The sequence below is a fragment of the Phyllopteryx taeniolatus genome, chromosome 19 (assembly GCF_024500385.1).
Source record: "Phyllopteryx taeniolatus isolate TA_2022b chromosome 19, UOR_Ptae_1.2, whole genome shotgun sequence".
In the NCBI taxonomy this organism is placed as follows: Eukaryota; Metazoa; Chordata; class Actinopteri; order Syngnathiformes; family Syngnathidae; genus Phyllopteryx; species Phyllopteryx taeniolatus.
In genome coordinates, this window is record NC_084520.1 from 16,977,244 (window position 1) to 16,996,200 (window position 18,957).

Genomic DNA, 18,957 nt, shown 5'->3' on the forward strand with positions numbered 1-18,957 from the left:
GTATGTGGAGATTTTCGCTAGTGACGTCGACAAGCACGAGGAATTTTGAATTCATATTTCACGTTTACTGAAGCAGCACAGAGCCAATATTACATTCCAAATACGAGGAAAAGTCGGTTTGGCAAAATACGGGACTTTTAAAAAAATATCCTGGGTAACTTGCTGCCTTGAAATTTTGAAGTATTGAAGCATAGAACATTTAAATTGAATGTACTAAAAACCAAGTCACAGTAACTGAAGTTTAAACAACCGTTGCGCACGCATTTATTTAACTCTGCTTGTTGAATTCCACTTTTGAAAGTCCTGATGGGAAAGTGGGAATTATTGTTTATAAATGTTACCAGGGCTACCAGATGAAACTCAATTGTGAATGCGGCACTGCAATAAAAAAGATTATAGGCTATATTTAGACTAACATAACCACAATGAATACAATGTATCACTACGTCTGATAATATAAGAAGGTTAAAATGATCCGGATGGAGATTAATACCCAATTACAAAAAATACAAAAGTGTGCTGGGTTATTTAATTACATTTTGCACGGTATTTATTGAGGCATTTCAGAGACATTTATTTTGACAAATAGACTTGAACTAATTGATTTGATGCTTATTAAATCCATATGACAAATAAATTAAGGAGAGGGCCCTAAAGCTCAATATTTATAAGGAAACTGTTCGTAAATGCAACAACAACAAAATTTCATATTATAAATGCATTCTCCTGCATGCATTTTTTTTTCATTTCAAATTTTGTTTCGTCCCCCCCCCCCCCCGACAGGCTGAGCAGGCGGAGAGTAATGAACAGATGCTGGTGGAATTAGCAAAGAAACACTCGGGCCCTCCCACTCGGGCCCACGCACGTTTGGCCTGGCGTGGCGCAGCTGCACGCGCGCGCGTGCTCGCGACGCGCTGCTGCTGATTGGCTGCGGGAAAGTCTGACTGACACCTGTACGCATCGGGACGCGTGCAGAAAAACGGATTTTCTCTCCTGCAAAATTTGGGCGACGCGCCGCCTGAAAGCAAACTGGGCTCAAGTCAATTCATAACGCAGCATATCATGTATTCATTTCACGTTAACGACACTATTAAAAGTCATCTTATGGAACCAATGCAACATTCCTACACCTAAAAGTAATTGAATTTGTTTCGTATTATGAAGTTTAAAGCACAATATGTTGCTTCTTCTGTAGGTAGTTTTTTTTAAAATATATATTATTGCGTTATTTTCGTTATTGCACTACAAAACAGCAGTTTTTTATATATATATATATATATAAAACTGCATTTTTTTACACTACCCATTTTGTACAATGTAGAAAAAAAAATCTTTAAAAAAATAACTTCAATATCTATTATCCATTTTGCAAGACAGCAAATGCAAAGTATGTACGTGCATCTTTAATTCAAGAATTTCTTTCACAGCTTCTGTACTTCTTAGATTTTTAACTTCGTTTTAAACGCCTTTTCTTTAGGGGGAGGGGGGGGGGGGTTCAAGTTGGAACATCTGAGCGAAAAACGCTCTCAAGACTAAATGTTCACATTCCTTAATTTATAGAACTAACACTAAATTCACGTTGTTATGTGTATATATAAATATATATGATGAGCATTTGAGTTGTTTTTTTTGGGGGGGGGGGGGGGGGGGGGGGATAAGAGAGCCTGCAGAACTCCACACACACACGCGCGCGCGCCACCGCCAGGCAACATATGGAGACCACAGGCGGGCGTCCAACATGGCGTCCGCATGCTTCCAGCACTATTATTATGAATTATTATTATTATTATTAGCATCGATTGGAGAAAATCAGCACTGATGTCATCATGCCTCCACGCGATAAAATTGCATTTTCGCCACCGTCACGCAGGAAAATGCAGTTTAGAATACTGTAAATATGAAACCTATAGAATGTAGTATTGGATTCAAAGGTTTCATGTGAATTAAATTATGCTATAATAATGGACATCACACTGGCCCAAAAATACAAATGAAATGATCTGAAAGTTTGCGGGAGATAAAAACATGTTACGGAACAATTCTACTACATTATATCGAGAAAAAAAAAATATAGAATATAATTTTGTTTTTGTGTACATGTGCTATAGATGTGCAGTGATTTAAAGAGTTATTCTAATGTAAATTCAGAAGAATTGGGTGGACAAAATATTAAGTAAAAAAAAAAAAAAAACTAACGTATAATTCCATTTCTTTTGTTCAATGACCGCATTTTAATGGCAAATAACTTTTACACCGCCTCTCTATTCGGGTGCAAGAGCAAAACAAACCAAAAACAATTGAGGATCATTTGTAACTCTTTCTAAATGATTTAGCTTCGATCAATTCAATGTTTTGTTTTTTTTAAGGGTGGGTGAGTGAGTGCACCATTGTAGATGACATCAGACAATTATAAATCACTTTTAATGTGTGTATTTCGTCTTATTACATGTGTCTGTCACGCACAATACCGCACGACGACGACGACGACGACGACGAGCACGTGATGGGATTACAGGTGGCGATCGGGATTGTCAATCAGTTGTGGAAAAAGGCGCCGATGTCCTCATAGGGGCCCAGCGCGCGCTCGTGGTGGTGGTGGTGGTGGTGGCCCTCGTGGAAGGGGGGGATGTTCTCGGAGTGCGCGCCCCCGCCGCGCGCTCCCGTGGGGCCGAACGTCAAAGCGCGACCGGCTCTGGAGTAATGCACAGGCGAGTAGTGATAGTTCCGCTCGGCGTCGAGCTCCAGCTGCTTGCCGGACGCGCCGACGGCCGAGCATCCTCGCGGGCTGCGCTGGCCCTCGTAGTCCGGGCTCTGCAGGTAGTCCGGGGAGGCGGCCCCCGGGGGGTACGCGGCCTCGAAGCCGGAGGCGTACGAGGGCCCGCGCGGGTTCAGCACGCCGGCGCCCGCAGGGGCCCGGTAGTCGGGGCCGGCCAGGCGGCAGCGGTACGACGCCGACGACGCCGAGTACGGGTGCAAGGGGAAGGGCGAGCCCGGCACGTGGAAGCGCGCCGCGTCCGGTTCGCTGAGGAAGTTGCGCGTGTTGAGCTGCAGGCAGCCGGCCACCAGGTTGGTGGTGGGCTGCGAGAGGCCCTTGCACAGCATCTGCACGTAGCCGACCACGTCCGGACGCTTGCCGTTGCGCAGGATCTCGCCCAGCGCCAGGATGTAGTTCTTGGCGAGGCGCAGGGTCTCGATCTTGGACAGCTTCTGGGTCTTGGAGTAGCAGGGCACCACCTTGCGCAGGTTGTCCAGCGCAGAGTTCAGGTCGTGCATGCGCGTCCGCTCCCGGGCGTTGGCCTTCACGCGGCGCACTTTGGAGCGCTCCACGCGGCCCGCGCTCGTCTTGCGCTTCTTGGGACCGCGCTTTTTGGTGGCTTTGTCCCCCGTCCGCTCCTCATCGCCGCCGCCGCCGCCGCCGCCACCAGCATCATCATCATCATCACCGTCCTCATCCTCATCCTCATCCTCTTCCTCCTCCTCGTCGTCGTCGTCGTCTGCCATTTCGGACTCGGCCCGGCTGCTGCTGTCCCCTCCGCGCGCCTCGTCCAGCTCGTCCTCGCCGCCGAGGTGCGCCGCGCGGTCGGCCTTCACCTTGGCCTGCAGCTCGCCGTCGGGGTCGTCGGCCCAGTCCGCCGCGAGCCTCTGGACGTCCGGCAGAACCTCACTGAAGAGACGGCTCAACATTGTCACCTGCAACAGAGGAGGCGCGGGGTCCCGTGCGGCGTTTACATGGAAGTCTATCATGTCATCTTCATATTAGGAAGGATGAAGCTGGACACCCCCTCCCCCCCCCCCACCCCAAACAAGTTGGAAGGTCACATTATTAGGTACACTTGTAACATGATGTGATGGCAAAAAAAAAAAAAGCTATGAATGTGTCCGGCCATATAATTAGGGACACCAAAAACAGGGGATGAGAGACAAAATGTCATGCAATGGTGAAGACAGGGGGGGGAAATAAAATGTTAAAATGGGAGGAATTGGACGTCTCATTATTATTATACATTATTAGGTACACTTCGAACATGTGATGACAAAAAAAAGAGGCTGGGGATGCATGTGTCAGGCCATATTATTAGGGACACCTAAAAGATGAGACGAAAAGATGTGATGCTGGAAATGGATGTCTCGAGTCACATTATTAGGGACACCAACATGAATGGGAGGCGACAAAATGGCGGCAAATGGAGGCGTCCGGCCACATTATTAGGTACACCTGCAACATGTGATGACAAAAAAAAAAAAAGAAGGTGGGAAGTGGATAGCTCTAGCCACAAAATTAGGTACACCAACATGTGATGGGACAAAAGACATCTGGAAATGAATGTCTCAGGTCACTTTATTAGGTACTCCTGCCACATGAGATGACCCCCTCCCCAAAAAAACCCAACAACAAAACAGATGTATCGGGTCACATTATTAGGCACACCTGCAATGCAAGAGACAAAATGTCTGCAAATGGATGTGTCAGATCATATTATTAGGCACACCGACAACATGGGATAACACACAAAATGGCTGCAAATGGATGCGTCCAGTCATAATATTAGGGACATCTACAGTACAACATGGAATGAGACAAAAAAACAAAAAAAAGCAGCAAATGGATGCGTCGGATCACATTATTAGGTACGCATGCAACACCTGATGACACACACACAGGTGTTCCTAATATTGTGCCTGTCAAAGGCAAATATTCAAATGAGCAGCATATGATTGACAGCATCAATCAATACAATCTTCGTCAAGGGCGTGGCGTGGCATGCGGGTGTACCTAATGGTTTGACCGGTGCGCCCAGTTGCAGGCTGGATGTTGAACAATTTTTCATGACAAATTGGTTTTTCCATTTAATTGCCACGGCAAGACCTGAATGTCAAATTTGAGCTCTAAAAGTTTTTTTTGAGGGGGGGGGTAAACCCTGATTTAACTCCAAAAATGTTGATTCTGCTTTGAATAATGACCAGGAAGGTTATTTTTTTATGCTTTCAAATACACAAATATTGCATGTCAACATTGCTCAATTATGCGCAATTCATTGATTGAAATTGAAAATCAAGAAAAAACATGCACTCAAAAGCATATGATAAGATAATCTTAGCATTGTGTTTTATGTTCCCTTTACTCCCCCCACCTAATATCATAAAAACTGCTTGCGTATATCTCGTCAATTATCAATTATTATGGGCTTTAAGATGCAGACGCATACGCACGCGCGTCATGTTTCTCGACTCAATGATTGAAATGTGAGGGTCCCCGAACGGCGAAATGATGCCCGCGTGGCGAAATGAACGGCACGGAGGGCAACAAAGAATTCCAAATGCAGATTTTGGAGGAACCGACCTGGCTGGAGTTTGTTTACAGCATGTCGACGACGCGTCGTGCGGGGCGAAGAAGAGGCTGCCGTGTGGTCCCCGCTCGAGCGCCTACCTTCCTCTTCCTCCTCCTCCTCCTCCTCTTCCTCTTCCTCCTCTGCGGCCACCCTGCCTCTGTCTGCAGCCCAGACAGCAAAAAGGGGAGGAAGTGGCGCGCGGGTGACTCGCGTATGAGCGGGGGCTCCGTGATGCCAGGTCCATATGGCGGGCACGTCATTGGCAAGAGCCATCACACGAGAGCCGCTGATTGACGTGCGGCCGCATTCACAGAGACTGGCTTCCCCCCACCAGCCCGGGGCGGGCGCGGGGGGGGGGGTTGAGAAGAACTCGCCATCTGTCACCGGGCGGGCGCTGAAAGGCAAAATGAAATAAGCGATAAGCGAGTGGACTCACACTGGTCGCGTTTTAGAGGAAAAACGAGGTCAACGGCAAAAAGGTTGCGCGTGCCATCGCGAGCATCCCTTTTTAAGCATTCCAGTCGAGCCCTGAATTCGGGTGTCAAAAATAGGGCGAGGAGTTTCTAATCAGGGTTTCAAGCAAGGGCTACGGTGTCAACCTTGAGGCCCGGGTGCCAGATGTGGCCTGCCACATCATTTGTTATGGCCCGCTAAGCATCCACATCACATTTCTGATTTAAAATATGGAATTATGAATTGTCTTCGCCATTAGTAATACTGCGATATTGCATATTTTTGTCACCAAAACTCTTTTTTTTAAAGTATAAATAAATAATAATAATTCAACAATTGTTTAATACATTTTCACTGACTGTATATACAGCTCTGAAACAAGTGAATGACCACGCTACAATTTTGCTCATTCTTTGTATACGTTTGAGTGAAATGAACATTTGTTTTATTCTATAGACTACGTAATGACAACATAATTCGGCATACAAATATTGTCGTTAAAAGCATCTGTGGAAAAATTAAAGCATTTGCAGATGAAAAATGGAGGGAAAAAAAACCTCACCAAAAGTGGATTCCAACCATACAATTATATGGTTTCAGTCATGACAGCTATCTGAGGGAAAATATAACCACGATGTGGCCTATGACAAAAATGAGTCTGTCACCCTTATGTTCGGGGGTCAAACGAGGGTTCAGGTTTCAAATTAGGGTCGCAGGTCAAGAATAGGGGGTGGAACTAGACTTTCGAGCCGGTTCCAAACTCATTCAAAACATTCAAGTCAATTTTTAACAATATGTCCCTTTAAAAAGATTCCCGCCTCGTCTATTTTGGCATTCTTCTCTCTCTCTCGTCTCCCGGCAAGCCGTGTGCCCGCCCGTGCCAAGCTTGGCAAGCGGGTACGTCCGTGAGGGCGCCGCTTTAGCTCGGCTCAATTGACCCGTTTAGGCAATGGCGCCCCGACACCCCGGCTTTAGGGTGGCCGCCATATTGCATCCTTCTGTCTCATGTAGTTTCCCCATCCCCGCGTGGGCACTCGGGGATTGTTCCGGAATCATTTCAGCCGCGAATCGTTTAACGAATCATTAGCGATCGTGTTCGTTTGACCCGATTGTTTATTGTCTTGATTGAGGTGCTGTGCAAGTGTGCTGCATTCAGGAACGGGGGATTTTTTTCACCACAATCTGACTTTCAATTTTTGCTGATAGAAAAAAAGGAAATGCCAATAAAAGAAGTTTTGAAATCGTATCATCAGCAATGTTAAACATTCTTGACATGCGCACAAAAAAGAAAAAAACGATTGGGCTCATGTTGCGAAATGAATGATTAACTACTTGAATAAAATTAACTCCAGAGATTAACTGGGGGAAAAAAATTATATTACTAATTTGGAATGCTAATATGACACCCTAATCCCCATCTTGAAACCCTAATTTGAAACCCATACCCAGGTTTGAAACCCTAATTTCCCACCCTTAACCCTGCTTACATTATCTTGGAACCCTAGTTTGAAATCCTAAACAATGTTTGAAACCCTAACCCTGGGTACCAAACCTAATTTATAACCCCAACCCCAGTTTTAAACGCTAACATTATCTTGAAATCCTAATTTAAAACTCTAAACGGAATTTGAAACCTTAACCCAGGCTTGACTACCTAATCTGGTTTGAAAACTTAAATTTATCTTGAAACCCGAGTTTGAAATCTGAATCCCAAACCTAGTTTGAACCCCTAACAGGACACCCCAACCCCATTTTAAAACCCTGACCCAGCAATGAAACCCTAACCTAACCTCATCTCTAATCCCTAAACCCGATTTGGAACCCAAACCCTGCCATGAAAGGACTAACTTTAGCTTGAAACCTTAACTTGATGACACCCTAACTCTAACTCTAGCATGCTAGCCATTATATTTTGCTAAATTACTCAAAGATAGCGCGACCGAACGTTTGATACATGTGAAAAATGCCTTTAAATTCCCAGTGTGTCCCTTTTGATTGTAGCTCCTCCGCTTGCTCAACTTTTGGGACGGTACACGATTTAGTAGTGGCTGACATCTAGTGGGGGCAAACTACTAGTGCAGGACATCGTGCGTATTGTTACGTCATTATACAAGCGCATACCACATTAAGTTACATCTTATTAGGCCAAGTTGAGGGTGTCATGTTAGGCTTTCAAACTAAGGTGAGGGTTTGAAATCAGGGTTTCAAGTCTGGATTCGGGTTTCAAAATAGGGTTTCACGCCAGAGTTCTGGTTTTATGATCGGGGTAGGACTTCAAATTAGGGTGTCAAGCCTGGGTTAGGATTTCAAACTCGGGCGACACTTGTTTAGCACCTCTCTGGTGGTGGCAATAAAAATGTTGCATTACTTGACGTTTAACTTCTGCTCGTGTATCCTGTAAAATGCTGACCTCTACTGGAGACAAAAAAAACCGTACAATTAATCGTTATAATAAAACTCGTACTACTATAATGTATGAGGACAAAGTTTTTCAAAATAATTATACTGAGGTTTTTTATATCCGTCGTTTGTGTGCCTTATTGCTTTTATTTTATCATTTTCATATGCCACAAGAATTCCGCCCAGCAACGAAAGGGGGGGGTGCAAACGTCTCACGTGACCCGGAATTGAATCCCGCGGGTTACCCATGTTGTTGTCACTGAATCTGCTAGCAAACTTTTGATATCAATTCTGAATCTTAACTAATATTAGAGCGTCGCTTTTTGTGTCGTTTGTGCTGTTGGTTAGACGTTCCGAGAGGAAGATAAGCACAGCAGACTGTAAATGGGAATAAAGAAATAAAAGGAACTTTGTTAGCCTTCCTGAAGCGGTTTGGTCCCCCACCAAACATTTGTATGTATCTTTTTAGGGTTATTTAGAAGACGTGCTGCGTGGTTTACTGTTACATGAACCTTTCTTACCTTTGTCCAAAAATAGTCTGCGTTTGTCACAAAAAAAAAAGTTTGTCGCAGCTGTGACGTTTATTTGGGGGCCAAACGAAGGGCTTCGTCCTAAAGCCTTATATGGACTTCCGTCGATGGACAGTTTGCGCTTATTGCTCTTCGGGGTCCTAAAGCCCTCTAGGTTCAGCGGCGCCTGCAGTCCTATTCCCCCCCCCCAATTTCAGTGCGATATCGCGATGTTTCCGGCAACAACTGCTCGCGTCATAAGCCTCCCCACGAACACGCGCGGTCGGATCCTCTGCTTCGTGACCGAGTGTGCACAAGTGGCAGTGGGAGTGACTGAGAGCGTCGCAGATTGGACTTTTTGACAAGGTTGGAGACGTGTGATCATGGAGCCCCTTCTGCCTGCAGGTGTCGACACGGCTGCCGAGGACAGCGATGCGAAGAGGAAGATCCAGTTCTCGGTGCCTTCGGCGGTGCCCATACAGCTGGACCCCCGGCAAGTGGAACTGGTGAGAATCGTGCAGAATTATGAGTGCCAGCCATCTATTATATCTCATTAGATCAGAAAGATAGACTTACAAAATATTCCTTATTAGAATAAGTCATACTAAAACATTGAAATCATATATATTTCAACGTGATTGTCCTAAAATACATATGAAATATTAAAAAAAAAAAAAATATATATATATATATATATATATATGGTATTTTCCATAGTCATTGACTCCACTGTGAAATTCAGCTTTACAGATGCCACCTTTTCTCTTCAGGCAGTGTACGCACTCTGGTACTATCAATTGCCTTTTATCAATAGCTGGCTCGATCGTAAGCCCATATTACAGATCTTTTTTTAAATTTTTTTAACAATCCTCCTCCAACTGTGTGTCATGTGACTATTTTTCCCGGTGACGGTTAGCTGACCGGAGTGAGCAAAACTTTGGCTACCACTAATGCTAGTTCTGGAGCGGACTGGAGGAGAGGAAGAAACCTGACGAGTGCGACTAATAACCCTGAAAGTGTGACACCTAGTGGCACCTGCTGGTATTACCTCCAGAAGGGACGCATCTATTTGAGGTATGGCGGTAATTTATTCAAGAGGGCAGAAGTGGTCTCATTTAGTCCAAAGTACTCAAACTGAAGTGCAACTTTGTGTAACCTGCTAAGAGTTTTCCGTTGACCATCACGTAGCCCCGCCCAGCCCCGCACCGAACTGACCGCCACTTACGTAACACGAGGAGCAGCGCAACTCTGTTCTTGGATGTTTTTCCGCGTGTTGGCAGCAGAGGACGGCCAGCGCTGCCCGGGATTAAGATGAGCCGCCGTGCGAGCCCGACTTTTTGCATCTCTTCAAAGTGATGAGGTTGCGAAAGGAGCGGACGAGGTGCTGACATGAGGGATAAAGCCCCGCCCCTCGCTAGTAATATTAAAAATGAGATTACACGCCAATCGCCACAACGGTCATTTCCGACACGAGGTTAAAGTCTGTCTTGTTAGGCTTTCACACTTGGGTTAGGGTTTGAAATTAGGGCTTCAAAACAGGGTTAGGATTTCAAATTAGAGTTTCAAGCCTTGGTTAAGGTTTTACATTTCTTTTTAAATATGGTTTCATGCTAGAGTTACGGTTTGGGGCCTGGGTTAGGATTTCAAGTTACGGTTTCAAGTGTGGGTCCGGGTTTTAAAACAGGGCTTGGGGGTTTCATGTTATGTTTTCAATCTGGCGGTAGGGTTTCAAGATAGGGTTACGATTTCAAAATAGGGTTTAGGCCAGGGTTATGCTTTCAAGCCTCAATTCAAGTCTGGGTTAGGGTTTCAAATTCGAGTTTCAAGACTGAATTAGGGTTTCAAGTTCGGGTTTTGAGCAATAGTTACAGTTTCAAGCCTGGAGTTAGGGTTTCAAATTAGGATTTCAATCTATGGGTAGGGTTTCACGATTGAGTTAGGATTTTAAATTAGAGCTTCAAGTCTAGGTTAGGGTTTCAAATTTGGGTTTTAATCTATGGGTAGGGTTTCACGATTGAGTTAGGATTTTGAATTAGAGCTACAAGTCTAGGTTAGGGTTTCAAATTTGGGTTTTAATCTTTTGGGTTTAAAGATCGGGTCAAGGGTGTCAAAATAGGGTTTCAGGCCAGGTTTATGGTTTCAAGTCTGGGTTAGGGTTTTAAGACTGGATTAGATTGTCATGTTTGGATGTTAAACCAGGGTTAAGGTTTGTAATTAGGGTTCCAAGGCGGGGTTCGGGTTTCAATTTACAGTTTCGAGGTAGGATTAGGGTTTCAAGCAAGGGTTAGGGTTTAAAAATAGGGTTTCACGCCAGAGTTACAATTTCAAGCATGGATTAGAATTTCAAATTAGGGTTTTAAACCTGGTTTAGGGTGTCACCAGAGGGTTTCAAACTAGGGTCAATGTTTGAAATTAGTAGAGGTAATGCCCGCGTGGACATTGGATAACAAAGGTCAAGCATGTGGCGGCCAACTAGCGCGAGAAGCTCGCGCAGCGGCTACGTTCTCACTCAGTGACAACAGAAGATCCGAGTCAAAATCCTTTGTTTACAAAAGCAGAACGTCTAAGAGTGCTGGAGAAAGTTTTGAGGCGTTGGAGCGTGGAGCTTGTGTGGGATTGAAGACAGACAACATGAGTGTAAATCTTAATGATGCCGTGGGATAATCTGAGTGGAGACCACAAGCCCGATGATCGCCACGTCGCTTGTTTGTGCCCGCTGAGGATTTGGCAGATTTCGTCGAGGGTCGTGTTCCTATTTCAGCCTGCTCTCAAATGTAGAATTTAACAAATACTGTATAATAATCCCTCACTTTGTTTGGGGGGTAGGTCAGTGTCGTGCAATTACTCACCTGACTTTAATGTGGCAGCAGCGGGGTCAACTGGGCTCTTAGTCGTAGCAGAAAAAGAAACGTTCAACTCATACATTTGCTAAATCACCAAATTGCTTGAGTATACAAAGAACATGAGTTTCGATTTTCAGAGTTTTTTCATCTAAATTCACAAATACCAACTCTAGCCCGACGACTAGCTAATGCGCACGCTCATAACAATATCGCCAGGAACAAGTGCATGTAAAGAGCAACGTTTAACTTGATTTCCTATACTATATTATACTTGCGCAACACAATACTCTACTTTATGTACTATACTACTACATTACTATACCATACCATACTATACTATACACTGCCGCTCTGTACAGTATTATGCAGTGCTTTGCTGTACAGTACTAAATTGTAATACACTCCACGACACTATACATTGGGCCACGCCGCTATTCGCGGGGCACCAGGCCCAACCCCGAATAGCAAAAACTCTTTGCTGGCTTTTCTGACAGCGGTCTGTATGCGCTGCTGTACGTTACTGTACATAATACAATAGCTCAGCACATCAATGCGTTTCATGCTGGTGCAAACTTTTTAATTGACATATTATCCCTCGCCCACCTCACACACTCGAAGCGAGCACGAATCCAACACGCAAGGGAAGCAAAAGCGTTGAAGCCAAGATGCCGCCCGCGTGTCGAACCCACGCGCGTCGCCGCGATTGGCCGGCAAGCACTCCTGTATTGCGCCGGACTGTCTTATTTCCATAATGTTACAAAACAGCGCTGGCGATGACTCGACTGCAAGCTTTCACACTCTTTGGCTCGCCGTTTCCATCCAACCACCCCGGCAATACACTGTTTTGACAAAAAAAAAATGCTACAATAGGGATGGAAGTCCATTTTACATTTACTCAGTTGCGTAACTCTGCGTGGTGGTTATGACTCACTCACTTTTTTTGCACAAGAGCGCGTGAAGATCAATAGTAACGCAGCACGTGCAGCCTCGGAATGCATTTACAGCAGTGTTATGTATTCAAAATAACAACAAGGGCCTTTGTTATGAATTTATGAATAAGAAGTCATTTTTAGTAGGCAGGAAATTAATACAGTCAACCCACACATATTTGCAAGTTGTTCTTTTTCTGCATGGTTTGCTTGCCCTTCCTGATGCGACCCATCCGTTTTTAATTTTTTTGTTTATGCGGGCTCTGGGAGTCCAAACCACGGCGTCTGCTCAGGCCAAAGCCATGTCTCATATAAAAATAATGCTTTGGCGCCATCTTGTGGTAACTGTGCAACTGAGGGAAGAGCTTCGTTAAAGTCAAGCCATACGGTAGCTTTGTCTAATAAGGACAAAGTTCTTTGTTGCCATATTGTGATATTACCCTTAAAAAGTCATGTTTACAGATGATTTGGTTAAAAAAAAAAAATGCACCAGAATGCACAAATTGTTTTTTTTAACTTATGGAACACAAAGATGCTTTCAAGTTTTAAGATGTGGAAAAGAAAGACACCCAAAAAAACCACCGGATCTTTTTTTGGGTATTCTGGCCGTTTTTATGTTCGTCAAATGAATGCTCTAAATGACAATATTTGCATTTGGAATTCGGGTTTATGTTGTCAGTACTTTATAAAATATAGAATCGAATATACAAATAATGTATTAATCTGTCAATAATTTTTTTCAATTATTCGATGAATTGGACAAAAAACGTTTTTTTGTTTTTTTTTTATTTCCATCCCTTTACTCAAAAAACAGGACATTATTTCCAGATAAATTGATTGTGACTCAGTTACTGGTTTGGTTACTGGTTTGGTCCATAACATGTCAAAAAATAGGCGAAAAAATGTCGATCATTGTTTTCCCAAGTAAAAGCAGATGTGTGTTCAGATCCGACGTCGGAGGCCCACGCCCGCCACCCTCTTCCGACTGACGGACCCGCCTTCGCCGGAAGACGACGGCGGCTCTCACCAGGTACGCCGCTTTCACAGCATTTGGCACCGCGTCTCTCCGCACGGTGTGTTCATGTGTCCTGTTGGCCTTTTCCCCACACCTGCCGCAGTGGGTTGCGGGAGAAAACGGAGTCCTGAAAGCCAAAACGCTCAACAGCACGTCAAGCGCCTATCAGCCGCCCTCGCTCAAAGGTCAGTGGGCTCTCAAAGCCCGCGTGCTCCACATGTGTCTCGCGCAATTATGTAACAGTTGCACTTGCGAAAACAGACATGTGGTCTACATCTGTCCAAAAAAAGCCTGTTGCGTGTTTGTGTGTGTGATTGTGAGATTAGAAGCAGAGGCAGCTGTGAGTCTGCTCCGGATCATCCCGGATTATGGGATAGACAAACAGCTGCGGCAACACGGCCCCCCCACGGAATGAATAATGTCATAATAACATACAGTTTACAATTAATGTTATTGCTTGGAATGTGTGCGGGCATGGATAAAATGAACAATTATGCATTTAAGTGGCTAAAATGAACCTACAGTCAGAGTTAGAGCGCCACCTGTTGCTTTGGTATGCACGTGCATTACTGCAAGCACGTTTTTGTGTGGATTATTACTATACTGTATTGCTCTTCTATGCTAAATTGTACAGTACTACACTATACCAACGCTACCCTTTCTTACATTACACTGTAGTGTAAAATGCTATACTAGCCTATGCTGCTATACTACACTATAGATTACTATGGTGTGCTACACAATAAACTGCATTGTATTGTGCTATTGTAATTTAGAGTGAACCCCGTGTATATTCACGGTTTGGCATTCGCAAATTCACCTATTTGAGGACTTTTTTTTTTTGTTCGCCTCGCCTCAGTTATTAGCTGAAAACTCCACTAGTTGCTGTTTTTGTTCTCAGGGCAAAGCCAAGTCTCATATCAAAGATAGCTTTGGCACCATCTTGCAAAAACATGCCTGTACGGTTAATATGAGAAGAGTTGGACTCCATGATTTCCTGTGGAACAGAGCTGATTGTGTTTGATTTTGGAGGTTCCGTTGTGTTTAGACGCAAGGGATCGTTCGTGGCAGATGCTCGGTGTAGTGTTGGGATGAGTAGTTGCAGTTCATTTGGTGACTTTAAAAACATATATTTTTTTTCCCCCCATTTCAGCCGTGCAGAGAATGGCCCAAGCGCACCTATCTTCCATAGACATGAGCTCCGTGGACCAGGACGAGCCGCCGTCCGGAGAGGAAGAGGACGACGACGAGAGCACGCGGTCAGATTCAGGTAAAAAAAATAAAAATAAAATATCAACACAGAGAAAAGCCAAACATGAAAACCTTTGTTATATATATCATTTTTGATGACTCGTCCTGACGTGACGCAAATTAATGAATGCATTCTTTTGTAAACGTGTTACAAAGTTTGTGTAAACTGTTCCTGGTCATATTTGACCCATGTCTACCAAAATGGATTTTCAATTTGGGAATCCTGTCGGTCTTTGTAGGGTCATGGGAGAATCTCCAAAGAGTAAAACAGCATAAGCGTGATCGTACATATTAAACATAAGAGTCAGGTCAGAGGTCAACATTGACCCACAGCCTCCACTGTGTGCAATGAAAAACGAACACCATGTCATCGTTTCCTCCGCGCCGTCATTTCTTAGCAGATGCTGGAACGCAAAACAAAGCGCAGCGGGATCGGTCGCTTTCGCCGGACGCGCTGCGAGCGACAGAGGACGCCACCGATGGCGACGAAGGAGAACGACGGAAAATCACTTTTGCGTAAAAGCACGGACGGGAGGTTTGTTTGTGTGCTTGTAAATGTCATGTAAATAAATACGGTGTGCGAGAACATCCAACTGGGCGCCGCAAGGTGGTGCTAAAGGCAACATAATTATATATTCCTACATTCTGTGTTGTACATTTGTGTACAATGCAAGTGATGGTCTGTCTAGTGGGCTTTTAATGTGTATACTGTATAATAATATTCTACACATGCTTTGTGTTGGTTGCTAATAAAACCTCCGAAACGGCTTTTGAAGTGTATCATGTCGTGTCTTTATGAAAAGACACGCAAAAGATTGACTTATTTCATTGATGTACGAATAAATGAAGAGCTAAATCTTTCTTTTAATAGTAGCTTTATTATTGGTGTTTAAATACAATACAGACAGAAGGGATGACCGTGCGATGCATACGTAAAACTTATCGTCAAATTTTCAATACACTTTCATTCATCCAATTTTGATGACTCTTTGGTTATAATTCCCACACCTCAGTTTTGAAATTCATTGAATTATAGTTTTGTTTTATAGTTTATATTTTTCATATATGGATATCTGTTTATATATGTCAATTTTTAAATACATTAAATTATAATGTTTTACCATTGATATACTTTATATATTTATACATATCTTTATAGTCATATTTATATTTCTGGAATAAATGAAATACATAATCATTAAATAAAGAAGATTCTGATTTAAAAGATTGGCCTTTCTGTAGTGGCTGTTTTCAGACAGCAGGGGGCGATGTGTGACCATATAACAGAAAGGGGGTCTCATGGTTTTGTCCATCGGAAAATATAAATGAATTCAGCAAAGGCACACAGAATGAAGTAAAATAGCACATTTGGGGGAAGTTGTGCCTTAATCCTTCCTCGCCTTTGCGAAGAACACCCCAGTCACATCATCCACGCCCACTCTCATGTCCTGGGGCAGCGTGTAGACCTCCAGCCGGATCAGGGTGTAGGCGCTCTCCTTCAGACTGGCGCACACCTCCGCCTCGCCTAGCGGCACCACGGGGATCTTCACCCCGGGCCCCCCGAAGTAGAAGCTCTCCCCGAGGGCGCCGATCAGCAGGAGGTGGCCGCCGGGCCGGAGCAGCTTCCGGATGTGGCCCAGGGCCCTGGTGAAGGCGGCCAGGTCGGGGCTGACGCTCTCCAGGCAGAAGCAGGACACCAGGCAGTCGGCCCCCGCGGGGGGCAGGGCGCGAGGGTCCAGAGGCTGGGGTCGGTGCACGTCGACGGGGAGGACGTCGGTGATCGCCCGGCGGAGCTTGGCCGCCTTCTCTGTCCATGCCGAGGCCCTGAAAGGCACAAGAAGAAGTCAGCGATGTCAATATCGTAATCACCTGCTGTTCTTGATCTGACACCTGGTGTCATCCCATACCGTCGCCCCTCCAGCTCGCAGACGTGCTGCAGGTACGGCGTCCAGTCCAGGCCGCAGCCCTCCTGGCCTTGCACCCAGCGCCTCAGCTCCTTGCGGTTGGCCTCCAGGAAGTCGGTGAGGAGCACCTTGTCGAACACCTCGCAGCCGCTCAGCACTTGGTAGAGCGTGGGTCCAGAGCCGATGTCCACCAGCAGCTCGCCGCTCACGTCGCCTTAACACAAAATCCCAAGTGTGTCTATGATAGCAGTGGAGCCTCGCTATTCGTGGGGCTTAAGACCCCAAGGCATACGCCTTTATCGACGAGATGAGAATCGCAAACCTTTTAAGTGTGTGTTCGCTATTTGCAGCAGGGTACCGTCCCTATCCCACTACAAATCCAAGTCAGCGTTCTTCTTTTCACCACTTTTTGGTCAGAGCCGTGTTTGGGGAAACCAAGCCATGTTCTACACCTGATTACTGAAGAACGGAAAAAGCTAGAAACCATTTTTGTCTGGTGAAAGAAGAGAATCTACCCTTTGTTTCTTTTTGTTGCGACAGTTTCGGTGCTTGTATTGCCACTGAACAGAATATTTTGTGGGTCTTGAAAACGATGCTCTTCAGCGGCTGTCAAAACCTGGAACTCCGCTTTGAAAGCGGTTGCCACAGAATGAGGCAATCATCGTCGCCCGAAGCCTTTCGGTTTAAGGGAGCGGCAGCTCTCGCTAGCTAGGTACGCCGCAATTAGCTCCTGTGCTTACCTTCGGTGAAGGCTCTATGCAGGCACGCCAGTTTCCATGGAACGATACTGTCCTTGCGGTCAAAGTCGGCCCGTGGCGGCGTGTAGTTGTACTGCAGATACGCTGCCGGGTCAAAGCGCTGGTAGCAGGCAGCCATGGCTGCCACTCCATTTTCTGTCGCCATTTGCTCCATTCTTCAGTTCGCTCGTGAGCTTCCAGGTGCACCGCTTGCCCTGTTGCTGCCTCTTTATATGCTCATATTCGTGTGGGTCGACCTCGGCCTTGTTGTGTGCATTGCGTTTTGGGGGCGCGGGGGGGGGGGGGGGGGGGATAAGTGTTGAATCCCGATAGCGTTTGTTTGCGCTTTCTTTCTCTGCCCTCGAGCACTGATGCCATCAGATTTGGGCGCTTTCAGCAACCCTAATGGACCCATCATTGCTTTCAGGTCTTGCAACCAGATCTCAGCAGGCCTCTATCTTCACGATCACTCCAGGTTTGCCTTTGGCTACCCACAAACAGGTCCTCCTGGAAGAACACTGCTTTTTCTCTTTCTTTGGGCTATCACGGTAAGTGGTTTGTCCATATCGTTATATTCTGGTGGCGAGGATTCAAACCTTTTGCTGAGTCTGAGTCTTGTTGAGTACGGGGCTGGCATGTCAGCAGTTTGTGTCTCAAACCGGCACCCCTCAGGTACCCAAGCCAATCCCTTACCCCCCACAGGTGTGGATGCTACGGCGGCCTGGAAGTGCAAAGCATTACATCACAAATTGTCGAACACTTCTACATTTCAGAAAAGAAATGAACAAAAGCAGAAACACTTTTGCAAAAGACGAAACAAATGACAATGAAGACAACTTGGAAAGATGATTCGCAATCCAGCGCGTTTTCCTGGAAGGACACGCCCTGCTCCAATATTTCTGTCTCCAGGACACGTGCCGCTGCACTATGATTGGCCGGCGTATCCCGGGAGAACACGTTCTACTGCTTCCGGACGGGAAAAGATGTGACTTGCGAAGCGCTGTGGCCTTTAACCCGAGAGCTCCAACTGCACTTCAAAATAGAAAGTAAAAACAAGACAAACATGCGAAGCTTCCTGCAGAGTCGTTAGCCGTCCAATATTCTCTTTTGGTAGGTCGAAGTCGCGTTTATTGCAGCGGTTGAAGGCACATGTTAGACTTTGAACAGCGCAAGCCGCCGAGGCCAGCTGACAAAAGACAGAGTTTGAGCCGTTGATTCGATTAATTTAGCGCCTATTCCCAGCATAAGCAGCAGCTGAGCTGCTGTGGAAAATTGCCACGTTGTCATCAAACCGCTCTCCCCCGGGGGTCGTTTGACACCTCGTTCATGTCTGGCACGCACACGCACACACACACACACACACACACACACTCTTGCAGTGTCAGTATTTGCAATGTGGAATTTTGCCACACGATAGTGACAAAATGAGGGAATGTGATCATCTCCCCGGCGCCACATTTGCCAATTTTGTGATAAAATGACTGAGAAGTATCCATATTTTCCCATGAAAACAATCAGGACAAACTGGTCACTTCGACTTTGTGCTTTATTAAAAAGCCCACGTTTGAAACGTATCCACAAACACC

At 45.4% G+C, this 18,957-nt stretch overlaps 3 protein-coding genes across 4 annotated transcripts; 1 reads left to right on the forward strand and 2 right to left on the reverse strand.

Annotated features, from left to right (window-relative positions):
* Positions 1–2,404: 2,404 nt before the first annotated feature.
* On the reverse strand, positions 2,405–8,838 carry LOC133469428 (neurogenic differentiation factor 2-like). The gene is made up of 3 exons (XM_061756479.1): positions 8,705–8,838; positions 5,342–5,724; positions 2,405–3,690 (listed from the first exon to the last, which is right to left on the reverse strand). Exon 3 carries the CDS (start codon positions 3,682–3,684, stop codon positions 2,536–2,538), a length of 1,149 nt encoding a protein of 382 aa, XP_061612463.1. The 5' UTR covers positions 3,685–3,690; positions 5,342–5,724; positions 8,705–8,838; the 3' UTR covers positions 2,405–2,535.
* Positions 8,839–8,930: 92 nt separating this feature from the next.
* LOC133469430 (protein phosphatase 1 regulatory subunit 1B-like) lies at positions 8,931–15,586 on the forward strand. Of its 2 annotated transcripts, none has more exons than XM_061756481.1 (5): positions 8,931–9,198; positions 13,411–13,494; positions 13,583–13,664; positions 14,633–14,749; positions 15,129–15,586. In XM_061756481.1, the coding sequence occupies exons 1-5, from the start codon at positions 9,076–9,078 to the stop codon at positions 15,248–15,250; spliced, it is 528 nt and encodes a 175-aa protein (XP_061612465.1). In that variant the 5' UTR covers positions 8,931–9,075; the 3' UTR covers positions 15,251–15,586. The 2 variants fall into 2 exon arrangements, with proteins under 2 accessions (XP_061612465.1, XP_061612466.1); XM_061756482.1 differs by having other exon boundaries at positions 15,132–15,586.
* A 72-nt stretch (positions 15,587–15,658) lies between these two features.
* On the reverse strand, positions 15,659–17,590 carry LOC133469429 (phenylethanolamine N-methyltransferase). The gene is made up of 3 exons (XM_061756480.1): positions 17,375–17,590; positions 16,638–16,848; positions 15,659–16,554 (listed from the first exon to the last, which is right to left on the reverse strand). Exons 1-3 carry the CDS (start codon positions 17,544–17,546, stop codon positions 16,116–16,118), a joined length of 822 nt encoding a protein of 273 aa, XP_061612464.1. The 5' UTR covers positions 17,547–17,590; the 3' UTR covers positions 15,659–16,115.
* Between the last annotated feature and the right edge of the window lie 1,367 nt (positions 17,591–18,957).

What these genes read in the sequence shown, in the direction of transcription:
- LOC133469428 (XM_061756479.1), bottom strand. Translation starts at nt 3,684, where the DNA reads ATGTTGAGCCGTCTCTTCAGTGAGGTTCTGCCGGACGTCCAGAGGCTC.
- LOC133469430 (XM_061756481.1), top strand. Translation starts at nt 9,076, where the DNA reads ATGGAGCCCCTTCTGCCTGCAGGTGTCGACACGGCTGCCGAGGACAGC. An exon ending in ACGACGGCGGCTCTCACCAG is followed by an intron (nt 13,495 to 13,582) that starts GTACGCCGCTTT and finishes CACCTGCCGCAG; the next exon opens with TGGGTTGCGGGAGAAAACGG. An exon ending in GAGCACGCGGTCAGATTCAG is followed by an intron (nt 14,750 to 15,128) that starts GTAAAAAAAATA and finishes GTCATTTCTTAG; the next exon opens with CAGATGCTGGAACGCAAAAC.
- LOC133469429 (XM_061756480.1), bottom strand. Translation starts at nt 17,546, where the DNA reads ATGGAGCAAATGGCGACAGAAAATGGAGTGGCAGCCATGGCTGCCTGC. An exon ending in GCATAGAGCCTTCACCGAAG is followed by an intron (nt 16,849 to 17,374) that starts GTAAGCACAGGA and finishes TTTTGTGTTAAG; the next exon opens with GCGACGTGAGCGGCGAGCTG. An exon ending in TGCGAGCTGGAGGGGCGACG is followed by an intron (nt 16,555 to 16,637) that starts GTATGGGATGAC and finishes TGTGCCTTTCAG; the next exon opens with GGCCTCGGCATGGACAGAGA.